General features: G+C 34.2%; 1 protein-coding gene across 5 annotated transcripts in view; it reads right to left on the bottom strand.

Annotated features, from left to right (window-relative positions):
• CACNA2D1 (calcium voltage-gated channel auxiliary subunit alpha2delta 1) overlaps nucleotides 1–18729 on the bottom strand; it is an 843568-nt gene that overhangs the window by 497945 nt on the left and 326894 nt on the right. For all 5 annotated transcript variants that reach the window (XR_007630104.1, XM_050325466.1, XM_050325463.1 and 2 more), the window contains exons 13-18: nucleotides 16144–16222; nucleotides 14088–14137; nucleotides 12388–12477; nucleotides 8987–9055; nucleotides 7293–7367; nucleotides 5947–6021 (exon numbers count right to left, since the gene is read on the bottom strand). Coding sequence is in view for 4 of the 5 variants with exons in the window: in XM_050325466.1 (XP_050181423.1) it covers nucleotides 5947–6021; nucleotides 7293–7367; nucleotides 8987–9055; nucleotides 12388–12477; nucleotides 14088–14137; nucleotides 16144–16222 (438 nt within the window). In the remaining variant the exon portion in view is untranslated. The remainder of the gene's footprint in view (nucleotides 1–5946; nucleotides 6022–7292; nucleotides 7368–8986; nucleotides 9056–12387; nucleotides 12478–14087; nucleotides 14138–16143; nucleotides 16223–18729) is intronic.

Here is an 18729-nt window from a genome sequence, read left to right as displayed (position 1 = left end):
AAAATAAAATAAAAAAAGCCATCACATCAAATCAAGATCAATAGTCATTTCAAATGATAACCTGGGCTAGCCATAGTCAAGGAGTCCCAAAGAAAAACTAGTTAATTTTAACAGTCTGACAAAATTCCACTATGCGTTAACTGTTTGTTCTTGTTCTTTTTAAGACTTATGTTGCACCACTGCACATTTTTATATAATACTTATTAATGACTTTTAATAGGCAAAGAAACAAAGCATCTATAAATACATTCTGTGATGTGCCTGAGGCAAAAAGAAAATGACTTGAAATTAGAATATTTTTAAACCCATACTTTAAATTGAAGACTATTTCCCCCTTACATCTTTTCCCCCAAGAAATGTGTTTTTACTAGTATTTGGGCTCCATAATTTTTGTTTCCAAGGTTGCCATTTAGTGGGGTTTATTCCAAGCCATGAAGAAACAAACTTACATTTCAGTTTGCTCTTCTCATTATCCAGTCATGAATGTAACATGACTGGAGTAAGCACACCACCACATTCACCAGCACAACTTAACAAAACAGAAGTAAATCACTAGCAATGAAGCATGCAAACAAAAGGAGTGCAGTCCACTTTCAGCATGACAAATAAAGGTAAGGATCTATAATTTCAATGACAACTCAAGAAGGAAACAAAGAAAGAAAGAACTGGTGCAGCAACATAAAAAAGAAGTGGTAATTAAAATATCATTGTCATGTGTTTTGGGAGGTCAGTATTCTCACAAATTCTACGGAAGGGGAAAGCCTTCTTTGCTGTGTTGCAGGAACCTCGTTCCTACTCTTATCTGTGGTACTAATGAAGACACAGGCTATTAGGCTTTTAAAAGAAATGATGGTAAGAATTCAGCAAAATCCTGGGCCACAGATGGAGACAAAGGAGTACCTGGAGTGGATGGGAGCCCAGAGCTTTTCCAGTGCTGCACCTCACTGGGCAGCAAGGACAGCCAGGCAAACCCAGCACCAGCCAAACCACACCACAGCACACTGTGGAGCAAGGTGTGCTCAGAAAACTGAGATTCTTTTATGTTCCAGTGCTGCTTTCTCCAGTGCACAAACAAAAAGTCCAGCACAGAGGTGGTCTTCTACATGTGGTATAAAAGTAACCACCCAAAATTTGGTGAAATCACTGAGTTGACTTAGATCAGTATTTTACACCATGTTTTACTTGCTATGCAGGCCACAGATATTGCATTATAGATTCCCATATACGTAAGAAATTAACATAACATACTGTATTTAAGTTTACTATTTTGCTAGTTACATAGTTAATTTATTTCTTTAATGATTTTTATGTTTTCACTAAGTGATTTCTGCTCAGGGACTGCATTACATAAACACGACTAATTTTCCTGTTCAGGTTAACAGCAATTAATTCTCTGGACATGAGTCTGCTAAACCGAGAAACCCAGTGTAAATAGCAGATAGAACATATACCCTACTCTGACTCCCCAGGAAAAAACCTGAACAGTTCACCTAAAATTCAGTCATCTTATACAGCATATACCATACAATAAAACTTATCAATAAAGTCATAAGAATGATCTTCTGATCTTCTCTTGACGTTGGGTATATGCAAGCAAAGCTAGCACAAGCAGTCTCTTTTTATTTCCACTCTTCAAATTAATTTCAAAATCCGAAGAAGAATTTTTACAGCATGACTCTAATTAGCACCTATTAGTAAAGCACTATAATTTAATGGAATGCCCTTCACTACAGCCAGTAGCATGTTTTCTATTATTTAAACAAGGAAGGATGCAAGCTTCATGCTTTGGAAGCTGTTTGTCACAATAAACAATTCTCTAGTTAGATTTTTCCTAGTAAGCAGGGCAGAAGCTTTCTAATTATATATCCAGGTCTATGCATTCTAATGCACTAATCACCTCCATCCAAAGTTACCTGTACATTGGGTCTCCTTTTTCTCAATTTAACTTTTGGTATGCCCACACCAATTTGCTGAAGTAACAAAAAAGCAGTAATTTATATTTTTACACTATTAGTAAACAGCCTACTTATAGAATAGAAGGTTTTCCTCAACATCTATACTCTCCAGTGTACATTTACTGGAAGCAGAGACTAGCCCTCATTCTGATCATGAGTTCTGAGCTTTCTGTCAGAATTACATACAGGTGTCGTCTAGGGAAACAAAAATCAGACATATGTTAATGTGAATTAATTTAACAGAGTTCTCCCTCCCACATACTCTGACAGCATAAAATATAGGATGCAAAGATTTCACTTTTTGTTTTGTTATATTTGCTCTTCAAACCCAAGTCCTCTTTAATTTCTTAAATAACCACAAACTGGAAGACAAAATACTGGACCTCACTGAAGGCATATGGATTTTTAAAACTATCATTAAATGAATTTTGACCAGAACCATAGTAAAAATGAACAAAAGGATGATAATCTTTAGAATAGACTGAGAAGTTGAATTATTTGCCACGTTCAAAATCTTAAGATTAAGCTTGTTAACACATGCTTAATGGATTCACTTCAGTGACTATGTTTATTTGGTGGCATATCCACCTGTTCTCTCCCAGGACAATGGGAAAAATACATGCACATACACAGAGATACACAAAAAAAATTTGCAGTGAAACATAAAACGAAGCACTTGTAATATAACTACACAAAAATAAAAAATGGCATTTAAAGCAGTTTAAAACTATACTAAACTGAAAAATAATGGAAAAAGAAGATTTCTCATGTTATGCTTTGACATAGTTTTCATGTGCAAATAAGAACATGATGCCAAAGTTTTTAATGATTTTATTATGCTTTTGAACTTGTTTTTGTTAACTTTCAGCAGTTGTGTAATAGCTTTACAAGTTCTAAATTTCTAGGGCCTTCTTTCTGTGAGATGATACTGCAGGACAACTCATCAAAATATTGTGTTGAACCAGTTGTGATTTAAGGAAACAGAATTTCAGAAGGAAAGCAGAAGACACTCAGAAGAAGGAAGCATTGGAAGACTAAGAAACCCTCACCTCTTCAAAGGTAAAGGCGTAGTTATGTTTTAGTTTACATCTATTGAAAAATTGCTGGTAGAGAGGGTTAAGATGTTGTTGGTTAATACATTAACAGCTACCAGGAGGTTCAACTAAAATTAATATGGCATGTTAAAGAAACTCCATGAATTCTAAATACATCTGTCTTTGTAGTGTACCTTAGTTTTAAAACGTAGTTCTTGTATCAGTCTGAATAGCATGCACCACCCCAAACAAACTGGGAGTGAAAAAGTCTAGTCTGCGTAACTGTTAATAACAACAATAACAATAATAATAATGCATAGGCTTAATATTACGTTTAGACGTTATTCTACAACATAAAAATTATCACTTATAAAATATCCTGTTTTAAGCATAATCTAAATCAAACATTTGAGCAGTATGGGAAAGCATCTCTAAACTTCCATATCCCTTCAGGAAAAAAAACTATACAGAGCAATCATGACAACTAGTATCCTAATAATCCATCTCAGACTGTCTGGATTAGTTCAGATGAGCTGAGTTAACAAAGCTTTTTATTCTCCAATGTTATAATCCTATACTGCAAGATAACAGCATATACGAGATGAACATAATCTATATCCATCAGTTTCTCACAAGAATATGTCTAAAATGAGAATACTGCATTGTTTCTTCTTATATTATTCCTGTTAATGAAAAGATAGATTAATTTGCATATAAGGAAAAGGTAAATAGGCCACTTGTCATCATCTGAATTACTATAATCTCTAATTGAGAAAAGACTGTGTCAGTAATGATACAAATATTTGTCTCTGAATATTTCACCAATCAAAATTGTCCAATCAAAACTTTCATTTCTTATAACGTGAAAACCCAATACAGATATCCAGAAACTGAAGTCCTTCTCAATTCTGAAGTCTATATAAAAACCTTCTTTTCCATTTTTCCTTTATTTTTTAAAAGAGACTTTAAAAATAACTCAAAAGGGATATTTCATTAATAGTTATGATCAAGTTATTCTTACTTTTCTTCAGAAGTACTTTTTTCTTTCTTCTTGCATTATACACTTGGCAAAAGATTTCAAACACATTAATTAATTCACTAGGAAATTAATTCAAGTATTCACAAAGCAGACTTTCCCCAGCTTAAGAATTGAATTAATTACTAAAATATGTAGATGAATTCTTAATTTCTTTTTCTGTCTTTGACAATTAAAGATGGTGAAGCAGTGAAAATAGGGTCTGCCTCTTGTAGCTATGACAGGAGTATAGAAGGAAAGTTGCACAGGTCAAGGACTTGCTGCTAGTCTTGCCTAGGAATGTGGCTGGGAGGAAAAAAGTGATGATATACATCCACTTTATTAAAAAAAAATGATATTATTTCCTTGCCTAAAGGCAGAAAATACAGGCTTCCATCAAGAAGTTTCTCTCAAGTGTACTATACACTGAAAGATAACATATGAGTAGGATGACACTAAAGCTCAAAAACCTTACTGGCCTTATTTGTCTGCATTGACAGCTTGTGTTCATCTTGTTCATTCATGAAAGGTGAAGGGCTTGGGGGAAGATACATGAGGAGCTGCTTAGAGTCCTTTGTGCAGCCTGGGGAAAAGGAGACTGAGGGGACATCTCACTGGGGTCTTCAACATCCTCAAAAGGAGAAGATGAGGGGCAGGCACTGATCTCTTCTTTGTGGTTACCAGTGACAGGACCCGAGGCAATGGCCTGAAATTGTGTCAGGGGAGGTTTAGGGTGGATATTAGAAAGAAGTTCTTCACCCAGAGGGTGGTCGGTCACTGGAACAGGCTCCCCAGGGCAGGGGTCATAGCACCAAGCCTGACAGAGTTCAAGAGGCATTTGGATGATACTCTCAGACAGGTGGTGTGACTCTTGGGGATGGTCCTTTGCAGGCCTAAGAATTCATCTCAGTGATCCTTGTGGGTCCCTTCCAAGTCAGTATATTCTACAGTTCTATTCAAAACATCTTAATGAGATAAAAAACATCTTAATGAGATAAATTTTCATGTTGACAACTGAACTACATGGATATATTCTTAAGTCCCTAATACTTACAGGGATTCATTATGATTTCTAACTTTTTACCTGTAAAGACATTTCTGTCCATCCAGAGTGCTCTTTCTATTTATTTTTTAGTTAAATAAATTTTAACTTTGCCTTCCATATAATGCTGCATTTGTGCTCTTTGAATTCAAGAGACAAAATTTACTGAAATTATGTTTCCAATGGAATCAAAATATGAGAATTTTCAAAAAGCCCACTAAACAGATAATTGTTTCATATGGAGAAACCTTGCATTAAAACAAAGATTAAACTTAGGATTTCAGAAAAAACCCCATCCATTCATATTGAAGTTTCTCATTAAAATCAGAGTGGCAAGTTATTTGAGAAGATACATGTAATGTAGGAGCCTCCACACAGTCATGACTCGCTTAATGGATAAAGAGCCAGACTGAAATATTTGGTTTTGATTTTCCTGAAATCTGAGGAAAGTTGTGTCCTAATCACATTTAGATAAAAATTTCATTTTTCAAGAAGAAAGACCTTTCTCAAGTTAAACTACTAAAAATCTAATATTGTGGGAAGGGGTGCTCAGCTATATCCATCACAACTCTGCAGCTCAGGTTTCTGCTCTGGTAAACAGAAAATACACAAACAAATAAATACAAAAATACTTCACATGTATAAATGTGCATACAAAATATATAATTTTTTTATTATTTTATTGATAACTAAATTCAATACAAGTCAAAGCTGTCCTTTGTGCTGGTTAAAGTGGATTTGAATAAAACCATACATGTACCATAAATTTTTCTGAAACTCACAAAACTAAGAAGTCTTTTCTATAAAACTCTCTCTTGGACTTCCAGCAGCTTATAGTTTCTGATTTTTTCTGGCAATGCCCCCTTATTATAGAGAAATAAATTAGAAGGTGTTTCATACCTTTGGTTGGAGATTTGGATGCAGGAGCACATACCCATTAGGATCAATGGCAAAATAGTAACCATTTGGACAAAGCTGAAAGGCAGAAATTAAGTTCATCATTATAAGGTTTTAAGTAATAAAGAAAGAGTAATTAATGGTTTTCAGGAAATTTTCACACTGTGGAAAACACACTGTCTTGGGCGTCATGAAGTATCAGATATTAACATAGAGAGGATAATTTCTTAATATTTACTTTTTAGGATCATAAACTTGGAGAACAGTTTAGCCTGATGAGACCTTTGGAGGTCAGCTGCTATAACACTTCACTGAAAGCAAAGATAACTTCAAAATAAGTCCAACTTTGAAGTTGGACTAGGTTTCAAAGAGTCTTTGAATACCTCCAGTGATAATTCCACAACCTCTCTGGGCAACCTGCTCCTTTTTTTTCTTAATTCCATTTGGAATTTCCATTGCCACGTCTATCTTGATTGCCTCAACATCCAGGTCCATTTTCTCCATAATTCTTTTTAGTTTCCTTCCTCAACCTGAACCCATCTCTCTCAGCTCCTTCTTGTGTACCACGTACTCCAGACCCTTGGTCAACCGTGCTGGGCCTCAGTGTATTTCTTATACTTAGAAGACCAAATCTGGACACAGTACTCCTGATGCAGGTGTTCACTACACAGTTGGTCTTCTTTTCTGCCAGGGCAAACTACTAACTTATGTTCTACGTGTCCTCCATGACTCCCAGGTCCTTTCCTGCCCTTTGAAGCAGTCTGTCCCAGCCTGTACTGTGGCGTGCGATTATTCCATTCTAGATGTAGGACTTTGCATCTGCCTTGAGTAAAACTCGTGATGTTCCTTTGCTTTCTCAGCTGTTGTTTTCCACAGTACTTGTTATTTGGTTAGAAATTTAAGAGCTAGATGTCCACATATATAAATCAATTGTACTGAGGAGGGTACAGACAGACATGTATATTAAAGAGCTTTTCTATAAAGAATTGTCCTATAAAAATGCCAAATATTATTATTATCTGAAATGATTGAGTTCTCTACACTAAGAACCAAACACTCAGCTAAAGAACTGTGCTTCAAGCTACATGAAAATTATTACTTGTAATATATCCTCCAATGTAAAAGTTGAGTTTTACAGATGCATCCTGATGGAGAGATCACACAGAAACACATATGGCTGGAGAGAAAACCACCAGAGAATGTACAACAATGAAAAAAGAATATATGAAAAGAAGCCTGCTGGTATTTTGACTCAAATCCAATCGTTGCTATATGACTAATGAAAAAGCATGCACAGAAATCAAAAATAAATCATTTATAAAGAGAAACCACCAATGCAAGCATCTTACCGTAAATCGGGGTGTCAGCTTTTTTATGTCCTCCAAAGAGACATCGACCCCCATTACTCCAAGAATCAGCTGATTCTGGTAAGATTCCAAAATGTTAGTATAAGTTTGACTGTATTTACAATGCAGAATAACTGCAGCAGTCAGTAAACTTTTAATTTTGCCTTCATCTCTTGATTGACAGATACAATTTGAGAAGTTGCCTATTTACTTATGTGCCTATTCTAAATATTTTAAATAATGTCAAAGTAATTCAAAATAAAATTTAATAAATTTACAGTTTAGTATGGAATATGAAAATTGTTTATGAAGATGAATATGGACACTTTCCTGGATGAATAAATAATATATGTAAGAACAAAACAGATGAAAGCAAAAGTGATGTGATAATATTGCCAATTAAGTAGATACTAAACTACTAGTAAAAACATAGAGCTACTTTTGCATATTTAGGTTGGGCAATTGGTAAGTGAGATCTCAAAACAATTAACTCCTTTGGCTATGGTATAACGATGAATGAAAAAAAATCCCAATTAAACAAAAAAAAAATGACTATAAGAATCAATAGCATTTGAAATCAGGGACTCAGGCACCACATTTACTTCACTTGTAGTTTATTTTCCTACTACAGAAGAGGAGTGCAGTCATTTACATATTATCACCTGAATCCCTTCTCCATATTAAATAAATTTGTAAAATTTACAGGAGGAGGTAGCTTGCAGTCTGTAAATAAATTCAGGCAGAGATATAAATTGAACAATTTCAAGTTCTCCTCTTGTTCCTCTGTACTAGGCCACATCTGTTTTATTTCTTAGAAAGACATCCTTTGATAATCAGTAGTCTCACTTTGAACTAGACTCAGTCAATTCCAGGCATTGTCTTGTGGATAAGATTATGGAACTTTTTTGTTTGTTTTGCTGCTTTGTTTTCAAAGGGAAACTAAGAGACCTATTCTGAAAGTAAATAAAAGAAATGGTAGTGATCAAATTCTCATTTATTCACTCAGAGTCTACATAACACCTGAGAAACTGAATCAAAAAATATCTTGTTTAAATTTCTGTATATTCTGATCTGAGTGAACATGAGTTTCAAACCAAATGTACAATATTTTACCATGCATTATAAAGCATATTCTAGGTCTGTTTTTAAAAAATCAGCATTTTGATTTTGTGAAGAGGACATGAATTGATTCCATGTCAGACAGTCATAGAAATGGGCAATTGTATTTCTTTAGCACTTAAAATTTAATCTAAGCATACAGTGCTCTTTTCTATTAGCATTACAACCAACTAATTTAAATTCTCTATATCATTGCCTTTTACCCTGAAATGTCATAGTTTCAGAGATTTGTTATAAATTTATCTGGACATTCCTTTCTTTGGCAAGGTCTAAATAATATCCTCTACTTCCCATGTGTTGAGCACTTGATGTGTACCCACTGCCATCAAGTCACAATGATGGATCACAAAATGTAATGTCCTGAAACTCAGAATGACAAAAAGGAGTGCACTGCATTTCTTGTTCCCAGAAGGTTATCAGGTAACCAGATATGACCCCTGTGTTTCTGATGTACAAGATGATTAAACTGCAAAATGCTCTATGGAAATACACATTTTTCAAGTCCTTTAATACTAAATGTAATTAATTTAATTTAAATAGCTGCTGCTTTTTTTTTTTTCCCTTTAAGGACAGCTTACAATTTTTCCATTTTGTTCCCTTGTTAGATTGAAGACGGGTAGAGTTCCTGTAATCACAAGGCCCAGCTCCTAGGAAACAACAACATAAAGAAAGGGAAAAAGATTTTTTAGTTAAAAAGCAAATATTGAACTATAATATATTAGAACAATCCAGCATAGCCAAACATAGACTTTCAGTTTGTAAAAATGAGGAAAAAATACTACTAATTCAATGACTTGATGCAGAGAAAGTTGAAATTACAATCTTTTGTGTCCACATGTTAGTGGGATTAATATATTACTTTTTAAAAATAGATTATGTGCAACAACTAAGGACACAAAAAAGTTGCAAACAACCTAAATGTTATGAAAATATGTTTACATCTACATTATCTACTATTAAAAAAACCCTGTGGATAATAGAGAAAGGGAAGGTTTGGGAAGGGAAGGTTTGGAAGGGAAGATTTGGGAAGATTTGGGAAGGTTTGGGAAGGTTTGGGAAGGGAAAGGAAGGGAAAAGGCCATATCATGCTCAGGGTAAAAAGTGGGGGGAGGGAGGGAGAGGGGGGATGTTTGGAGTGATGGTGTCTGTCTTCCTGTTACACTTGATGAGGCTCTCTTGGAGTTGGCTGAACACCTGTCTGCCCATGGGAAGCAGTGAATTAATTCCTTGCTTTGTTTTGCTTGTGTGTATGGCTTTTGCTTTCTCTATTAAACTGTCTTTTTCTCAACCTACAAGTTTTCCAGCTTTTACCCTTTGATTCTCTCTCCAGTCCCTCTGGTGGGGGAGTGAGCGAGTGTCTTTGTGGGGCTTGACTGCCGGCTGGGGTTAAACCATGACAGGACAGGTAAGTAACAAATACATACAGGAAAAAACAACAGAAAAATAGAACAGGTAATACTACTACTTTTTCTATCATCACTGCTTTTCAATGGCATGCAATAACGTCCATCATCAGCTCTGCAAAATCACAGTCTCTGGTACTGAGGCAACTGAAACAAGGAATTTGCATGTATATGGGAAGACAGAGGAAAACTCTTTTTCCTTTATTAATGGTCACAAATCATACTGAAAATAGGATCCAGAAAACCATATGTTCAGATACCCAGGACAGTTTTGTTTTCCATTCTAAACTGTCTATAGGGAGATTTCTTCCTTTTTAAATGTGATTGTTGGGATTTATTTCAATTTTTTTCACCTTACTGATGTTTACTTCTTCTATATATTTAATTGAGGAGTCATATCACTTTTCTCCCTTTGTTTTATTTGAAAAAAACATAAGCTAAAATACTACATTAATCCACTCTGATGAAATCTGTTCTCCACTTCCCAGTCTAGTAGCACCTTTTTGAATTTTAAACGATCCTTCGTGAACCTATGTTTGTGTATCAAATGAAAGGTGATGAGGTCAGAGTTAGTAAAGCTACAAACAAGTTGGAGAGAAGTGGACTTTGTCGGAGAATAAGAGTAATGGGAATGAATCAGTAGAAAAGAGAGAGGACATTATTTAGAAATAACATTGAAGACAATGAAACAGGAAGGGTATGTATGGGGAATAACACCATCTACACCCCTTTGCAAAAATAAATTAAAAAAAAATAAAGTAGAGTTAAAGAGGAGAATAACTGTGAATAAATTATGCCTAACTGATAAACCAAAGTATCTGAAAATTCTGGGATTATCTTGCAGAAAATGAGCCCAGAGCAACACAGTAATACAATCCAAAGGAACAGAGCTATAAAAGAGATGTGAATTGCCACAAATACATTAAATTGTTAAAGACAGCCTTGAAAGTCAGCCTCAAAGGAAAGCACCTCTTTAGAATTTCATAACCTGGGATAAAGGTAATTCTAATTCTAATTCTGTGTTTAAAGGTAATTTTAATTACATGAGGTAAAATGGCCTGACTTTGCATTACTTTAGTCTGAGCCTTAAAACAGCCACTGGACAGAAAGAGCAAAAGGATAGGAATAAGTCCAGTGAGGCACAAGCAGGAGAAATTTAAGCCCTGCATGAGGGAAATGTTTCAGGGAATTTAAGATAATGAACCAATGTGTTAAGTTAGTGCCATTCCCTCATAAAACCAAGAATCAGGGAAAGGCTTCAGAGTGGGTTAGATACACCTGTGCCTTTATGCCTTCATCTGTGATGAGAAAGTAAACATATTTCAGACTTTACTTCAGTAGTTTACCTACTTTATTTATATATAACTATATATATATGTGTGTATGTATGCACACACACACAAATATATATATTTATATATACACAAAACCACATATATAACACATGAATGGAGCAAAGCTTGAAGGAAAGACTGAATGAACTCACTGAATATATACAGTAACACAACAAATGCGTGCAGGTATCACTCATTTTACTTGACTAAACAGATCTCTCCCTATCTCTAGTTACAAATTTATCTTTGGATTTACAACAGGATGTGTACAGAACATATGAACATTTGTCGTCACATCCTGTATGTTTCCAGTCAGTACCTCAACAATAATCAAAAAAACATGGATAATGAACTTCTGGCCATTGAAATTCCAAACTAAAACTAGTTCCTCTGTGTCATGCTCAGTTATATAGATGATAAAAATTATACATTGATAAAAATTTTACAGTAATACTGACGGACGGGAAGAAGAGGATTTTGACATGAGAGTAGATGACCATGTGAACTTGGATAAATACACGATTCCAAATACCATTTTCCAGTATTTTTTGTATTGTTAGAGTAATTCAGAAGAAGGTTATCTAAAGCAACAGATTGCACTGCTGCTAATAATACTTTGACTTTTGTAGTTTCCCAAGCATGTTTGTTTTACAAGGCCAATTTGATAAATACAGCAGTAAGAAAGCATTTCATATATCTTTTTGTTTATTTCCCACTTCTATACTCTCCAGTTAAAGTAACCATTACCTTGAGCAAGCAAGCAATTACAACCATGATATCTTAAAGATCCAAGTTCAAAATCTATACAAATACCAAGCAATACTGACAGATTTCATTCCACCTGGAATACTCTGGGGGAAAAAAAAAAAAAGCAAAAAGAAGGATTCCTTACCAGTGATGTAACAAATTACTGCAGCAGGTACAACACCGGAAAACTATCTGCTTCTTTTTTCTTTTCTTAAGTTGAGGGCAACAGTGACCTACACTTAAAAATCTGTGTAGGATAAATTTCTTGTCTCTGTTAAATTTCAGGACAATTAGAAGGATACTAAGTGCAGATACTGACCAGCATGCTAGAAATAGCTCTATGCCTAGAGATTTCTCTGTTGAACTGTATAGATATTGGAAACACAAGAATATTATGTTTGGAACTGTAAGAAAATGGATGCTCTGGAAAACAGACCCATGTGGTTACTGATAGGCTAAAATTCTTACTTTACCAGAGATAAATAGAAATCATACCAGAGCATCCAGATAGACATTTGTCCATTGGACTTGTTTGGCTTTCTCTCCAGCTAAAACCATTGGTCTTCCCAAAACATCCAGATATTCCTGCCAAAAAATGTAATAAAGTCATCAGAAGGCAGTTATTAGATCAAAGAGTACAAACAATATAAAATTAAACAATAATAAAATAAAAAAAATCAGGGAAAAATGTCAAAATTCACCAATAATATAGGAACAGCATTTAATTGTTGCTTTAAAACTGTACCACAAAAAATTTCAATCTTCAGTTTGCAGTATTTACTGACAAGGTAATTTCCCTATTTCAGACTCAGTCACATGGACCTTACCCATCCATAACCACCACTCTCTTTTCACAAAGTGAGAATTACAACTATTTTTGTTCCAAAATTAATTGCTAATGACATAATGAAATTACAAGCAGATTGCAGAACCTTCAACCCAGAAGAGAGTGTGGGCGATGGAGGGTGAGTGGTGTAATAGCTGGGTATGTTAAGCTCCTACAGCAACAACTTGCATAACTTCTATTAAAACAACAACAACAACAAAATCAGAGTTATAAAACCTCTTAGTTCCTGCCTTCCTTCAGATTGGGATTGCAGCTAACTCGGGTGATCTCATAAGATGTCAGATTTCTGGACTGCTTTGGCAGTGGATGCCATCAAACTTGTTTCACTTTTCAACCTTTTCAACCTTTTCAACCTTTTCTACTTGACTGAACATATTAGGGATACTTCTTGCCAGACACTATCTGGAAGAGTTTAAAAGAATCAAAGAACACTTACTCAAGCCAAAAAAGGACTCTTATTTTCTGCCAAAAATAATCATGCCTGGCCTTGGAAGGACAAAGAACTGCCATGATATTTCTCTGCTGTTCTGGACATGTGAGTACATGGACTTTCAGACAACTGAAAAGAATACTTGCTCTTCTACATTGTCAGTTTGGATCCCATCATGTAATGCCAGAGTCTTGTGCCCTTAGTTACTACATGCATGTCTGCTAAAATATTCCTGAGTCCTTTTTGAAGGGAAAAATGGTGTCTCTTGCAGAGATTGGATCCATCCAGGAACCTCTTCTATAAGCAGGAGTGTAGTGTGTCTGCCTAGATGAGTTCAGAAACTCTAGCAGGAATAGCTATCCCCTCACATACATCCACAACATTCTCCACTTAATACAAACCCTTTGGACCATGCTGTAATTATGGCAGGAGGTGGACTATGAACGTCTAGACACATTATAAAAAATTACTTGTTTTATAGAACTTTACAATAAAATTGCTGTCATGTCTCAGCGTCAAAGTTTGAGGGACTATATAAGAGAAAAACTGAGACAAATGAGTCCATGTGCAGAGGTCTGCAGGATACAGAACACTTCAGATGCTCTGTTGTGTGCACATGGTCAGCCCCTTCAGAGGATATTAACACGACAAGTATGCACGGAGGCTGCTGTGGGCCAGCTGGACAGGGAAACAGGGACCACATTTTAAATTGGCTCACTGCAATCACTTAAAAGAAAAAGTTAGAATACTTTAACAGAATAATCCCTCATATGTAGAAGAAAGCCTTATTTTTTTGCTGTTTTTAATGTAGTACAACTTAATTGATTCAAGCAGATGGGAAAAGCAAACATGTTTAAGAACAGGAATTACTCCACTTCTCTGTGTTAAAACTGATCTGGATTTGTCCAAACCTCTTACCTGGGTGTTTATTCTTATGGCTCCAATAGACGGAATTTCATAATAATAACCTAAAATTTGGAACAGAAATAATGTCATCTTACTGTAATATATTGCTAGTCTCTTAATCTTGAGGAATTTCACTTAGCTTGTAATTTCTAGTTTAATTTTTATTAGAATTATCATGTATGAATAGTTTTTTAGTAGATGCCACCACAATGTGTGGCCACATATGATGGGTCACCATGCCATTCAGACCGAGCTAGTTACTCTTAGGCAATGAGAGTATATGGTGTGTTTCTTTTGTCTGTTTTGTTTAAGGCTAGATAAAGTACTGAGTTTGTACTCATGAAATCCCAGTTACTATGATGTGCAAGTATATTTAATGGTTAGTTTAATATGCTGCCATATTCAGCATAATTATACGCTGAATGCATATAAGGAATGCAAATATAGCTATGGACTGCCACAAGGGTGAACTCGTAGTATAAAAATATAAGGTATTCTCTGGAAAGGATGAAAAAATCTAATGGGTATTCCTTCTAACTAAACATCAGACATGTCTTTATTAGCTTTAATTCTATCACTTATTTGTTTGAATTAAAAACATTGAGTATATGGATTAATAAGACTAAAACCAGGCACTGAGATTTATCTTCAGAACAAGCAGATTTTAAGTCGAATTGGAAAGAAGGAGTAGGGGATTGGAGAGGCAAGAGTACTGAGCTTAGTCACTTCCTTTTCCCGACATACAAACTTTTAATTAGGAAAAATTAAAGAAAACTGCTTATTTGGATGTTCAAACAAATAATCACATCAATTTTGGAAGAAGATTATAATTTTGCCTCAATGGCATAGGTGGTTATGCTTTAAGCCCGCTGGTTATCATTTATTTTTAAACAATGGAGGTCACATGCACACAGTATTTTGAGATACAAAGATGTAAGTAAAAGAAATTCAAAATACAAATGTCAATTTTCTGTAGTTATCTGACAATACAGTCTGCACTTCATGAAGTTGCAGTATCTTCTGCAAAACTTGCTGGTATGCTGAGGGATTCACGAGGTTGTGATACATGTACTATTCATATAGGCTATGGATTCTTCTACATTTTTTTTTCTGCATCTATACCTTTTTCTCTTCTTTCCATTATTTTATTCTTCTTCCTGAGCATACCTTTATCTCCTTCCCCAGCAGTCTTAATTTTCAAGACCCTTTGTAATCTATCTCACCTCTAACCTCTTGCTTCTTTCTCACTGGTTTGTAAAATACTTGCACATTTTCAGTCAGACCTGAAAATTGCTGTATTTAAAGTATGAGAAATATTGTTTGATAAATTATATATTTTCTATTTAACTGTATTTATATCTTATGCCTTGTTCTATAGTTATATTGTAAGGTATTTGAGACATCTATTTATCACATTCTAAAAATGTTTATGAGCATATTTTTCATGCTTAAATTTATAGTAGAAATTCCATGCAGAAAGCATTTTGCTTCCTTACTTTCACCTTTTTTACTTTTTTTTCTGCTACATAATCAGGATAAAAATAGAAAATGCAAGATGGTATCAGAAGCTAAGAATCACAGCAAGGATAATTTTGATATTTTCATTATAAAAGGAAAAAATATTCTAAGTCATCTGATCCCTTGTAAGTTTTGGAGGAAAACAGAAGGACATCTAACCAGCCAGCTAACCAAACAAAAACCATTTTGTCCAGACCACTTAATTTAAAACAGCTTTGCTCAATTTCTTATCTGTCATCAGTTCCATCTTTTCATAGATGGCTATTGCAACAAATATTCTCAAAAGTGAAAAATAACAATTTATTACTATAAAAACTACTGTGGTAGTTCTTGTACAACATGATTTTTTAAATAAATTAATCAGAAATAAACATGCAGGCTTCTTGTTTATAGAAAGTTTTCCATATACACATATACTTTTTGGAACTTTTATTAACAAACACAATAAAGCTAAAAAATAAGCTGAAAAATCTGCCACTTTTAGAGAATAATAAAGAGAACACCTATCCAAAGATCTAGTGAAGATCAGTTTCAAAGAAAAACACAGTACCTTTATTTTCACAGGCCATCCACTGTATGGGTCCTTTGTCATAATTATGTTGACCAACAGAAAATGTGAACACACGTACCTGTGCAAGTTAAAAACCAATACATATAACTTAATTATACATAATTTATTAGCTGTGACTCTCAACTTAATTATACTTGGATTTTTCTTACATTTGAATAGAAAAAAAACAGTGAACATTCTATTTTTTTTCACCATAAGAAATGTGAAAGATAAAAGATATAATAAATTATGCCATTTTATGTATTCCTATTATTTTTTTCATGAAGTAGAACGCAAGAATAATGTTCTTTCATGCATCTTTCATACTTCAAAGGTCTTACATTGGTGATCATTCATGAAACATTTAGATTCTTCTTTTTTTTTTTCTAAGGTGGTAATAATAACTTCTCAGGTTTTGTTAAGTTAGTTGAGGAAATATTAGATGTTTACCAGTGAATTAAAAAGAATATATGCCTGGCAGTAGAATTCAAAGCAATGCAAAACAGGACTTTTTAGGACATAAAATAATTTCAGGAAAAAAAATATGAAATTTCCAGATACTACAGAAAACAAATTCTCACTTTGCTGTGACTTTAGTCTTTTTCATGTAAAATCATTAAATTACTTAAAGAGATTTTCACAGAAGGGTTGTTTCTGATATTTCACTTTAAGCTCTTGATGTTCATTTATGTGTTTTATTAGCATAATTCTATTCTGTTTAGACAATGCAACTCTAATCTATCTCAGTAAGTGTAAGGAGTCATGGTTTCAGACAGAATTCACCAAATTCTCTCCGAGTTTTGGACTGAGAACATGCTTTTCAGATGAAATTATTTTCCATGCAAATCTTTTAATTTGGATGAGAAAACTTTAAAACCAATACTGGCATTGCTGTATAAACATTAAAAATCCTACAAGACACATAGAAAAATTACAAATACAAGTCACATAAAAATGAGTGTTTCTGTAAAAGCTTGAAAAATGTTTTCCCAACAATTTTAATAAACTGTTCACTATATTCATGTCCCTCTGTCCAAGGATCAGACTGCTTTTCCTTTTCAGGTATTTCTTTCTTTATGGGTCTTTAATTTTACCTCTTCAATGTGCAAATCACAGATCATGACATGAAATCAGAATAGAAATTTCTTTCTGTGGAACTTGAAGACTATGATTAAAATCAAAACATAATAGAAATAATTTGCATGCAGGCTGTAACTGAGTAATAAGGTAGTGTTTTCTTTAAATAATATTCACAATATAAAATTGCAGAGATTCCCTGTAAACTACTGATAATTGCTAAGTTTTTTAATGACAACATATACAAATTTTCATCATATTATCTAGCATGTGCAATTAGTACCTAAGCCTTCATTTCTCAAATAAGCAACAAAAATTGTGTGACATTATCAGAGCTTAAGTATTAACCAAGAGCTGTAGGAATACCTCTACATCATCCATCAGCAGCTAGAAAATGGTGAAACTTTATTAGTCTTGACCCCTATATGCAAGGAGGGCAAACAAAGCTTTGTGCTAGATGTCATTTTTAATTAAAAATATGTTTTGATTTGCTTTATCCATACAAGCATTAAAGCAACTACTCTGCTGCACTGAATACTATTCAAGTGCTTGGTTTTTAATTTAAGACTTCTCTATATAGGGTCATTCCACAGTAATAAGTCAAACCAATTACATTTCTGGTTACACAGACAGGTATGGAAATGCCTATGTGTTAGTGATGGTAAAATTTTGTTCTCATAGTTCATAAGGATTAAGACAGATGAAAAATACCTTCTATTACCTTGAAAATATCACTACTGATAGTGCAAACATGAGGTCACCTGGAATGTTTACATCTATTTTAATCTGTTATTGTTTTAATACTGTACAACATTTGACATCCCCCATTTATGCTTGACTTCTTTTACAAACTGTCAGCTATAATTTTTCTAATGGATCTTTCTGCTTCTGTTTAATTAATTTTTTTTTCCAATTTGAATATCACAATGGTATCTTCTATTGGCACCTCTCAGCTCACAAGGTACCTGCCTACTAAACTCCTGGTTTTTTTGGACTCACACTGCTTCCAGTTTAGTGTCCACTAAATGCTTGATTCAGAATACATTCTCCTCAGAAACTATGGAAAAACCCCATTAAAGGCCACTAGTTAGATCCTTCAGAGACCTAATATTTCTTTTGGTTTAAAAGTTACTAAATCATGTGGGTTTTCTTGTGTGTGTATAAAACACATGAGTCAATTAGATTGGACTGTCTAGCATTTGATCTCAATATAAAAATGAAACACTGAATTGGATTCAAGTTGCGAAATGGTATGTAATTTAGGGGAAAGAAGCAGTGTGTTAAATCTGCAACAAATCTATAAAGAATTTAGAATTTAAATTATTGACAACAAGCAGGCGACAATATATCTGATTTACTGTTCCTCGGATAATTAACAGAGATAAAGAACTGCAATGAAAATTGGAGGTTTTAATTGTTACTTGGTTTGGCAAGAGGGTGGGATATTCAAAAGAGTATTCTTTTTCCTATTGCCTCATCTGGAATTGAGTAGAATGACAGACCAGCTGG

This window comes from Myiozetetes cayanensis, unplaced genomic scaffold (genome assembly GCF_022539395.1).
Source record: "Myiozetetes cayanensis isolate MyiCay16 unplaced genomic scaffold, myiCay2020 scf3, whole genome shotgun sequence".
In the NCBI taxonomy this organism is placed as follows: domain Eukaryota; kingdom Metazoa; phylum Chordata; class Aves; order Passeriformes; family Tyrannidae; genus Myiozetetes; species Myiozetetes cayanensis.
Note: the sequence above shows the minus strand (reverse complement) of the source record. Positions and strands in the feature narration are given on the sequence as shown.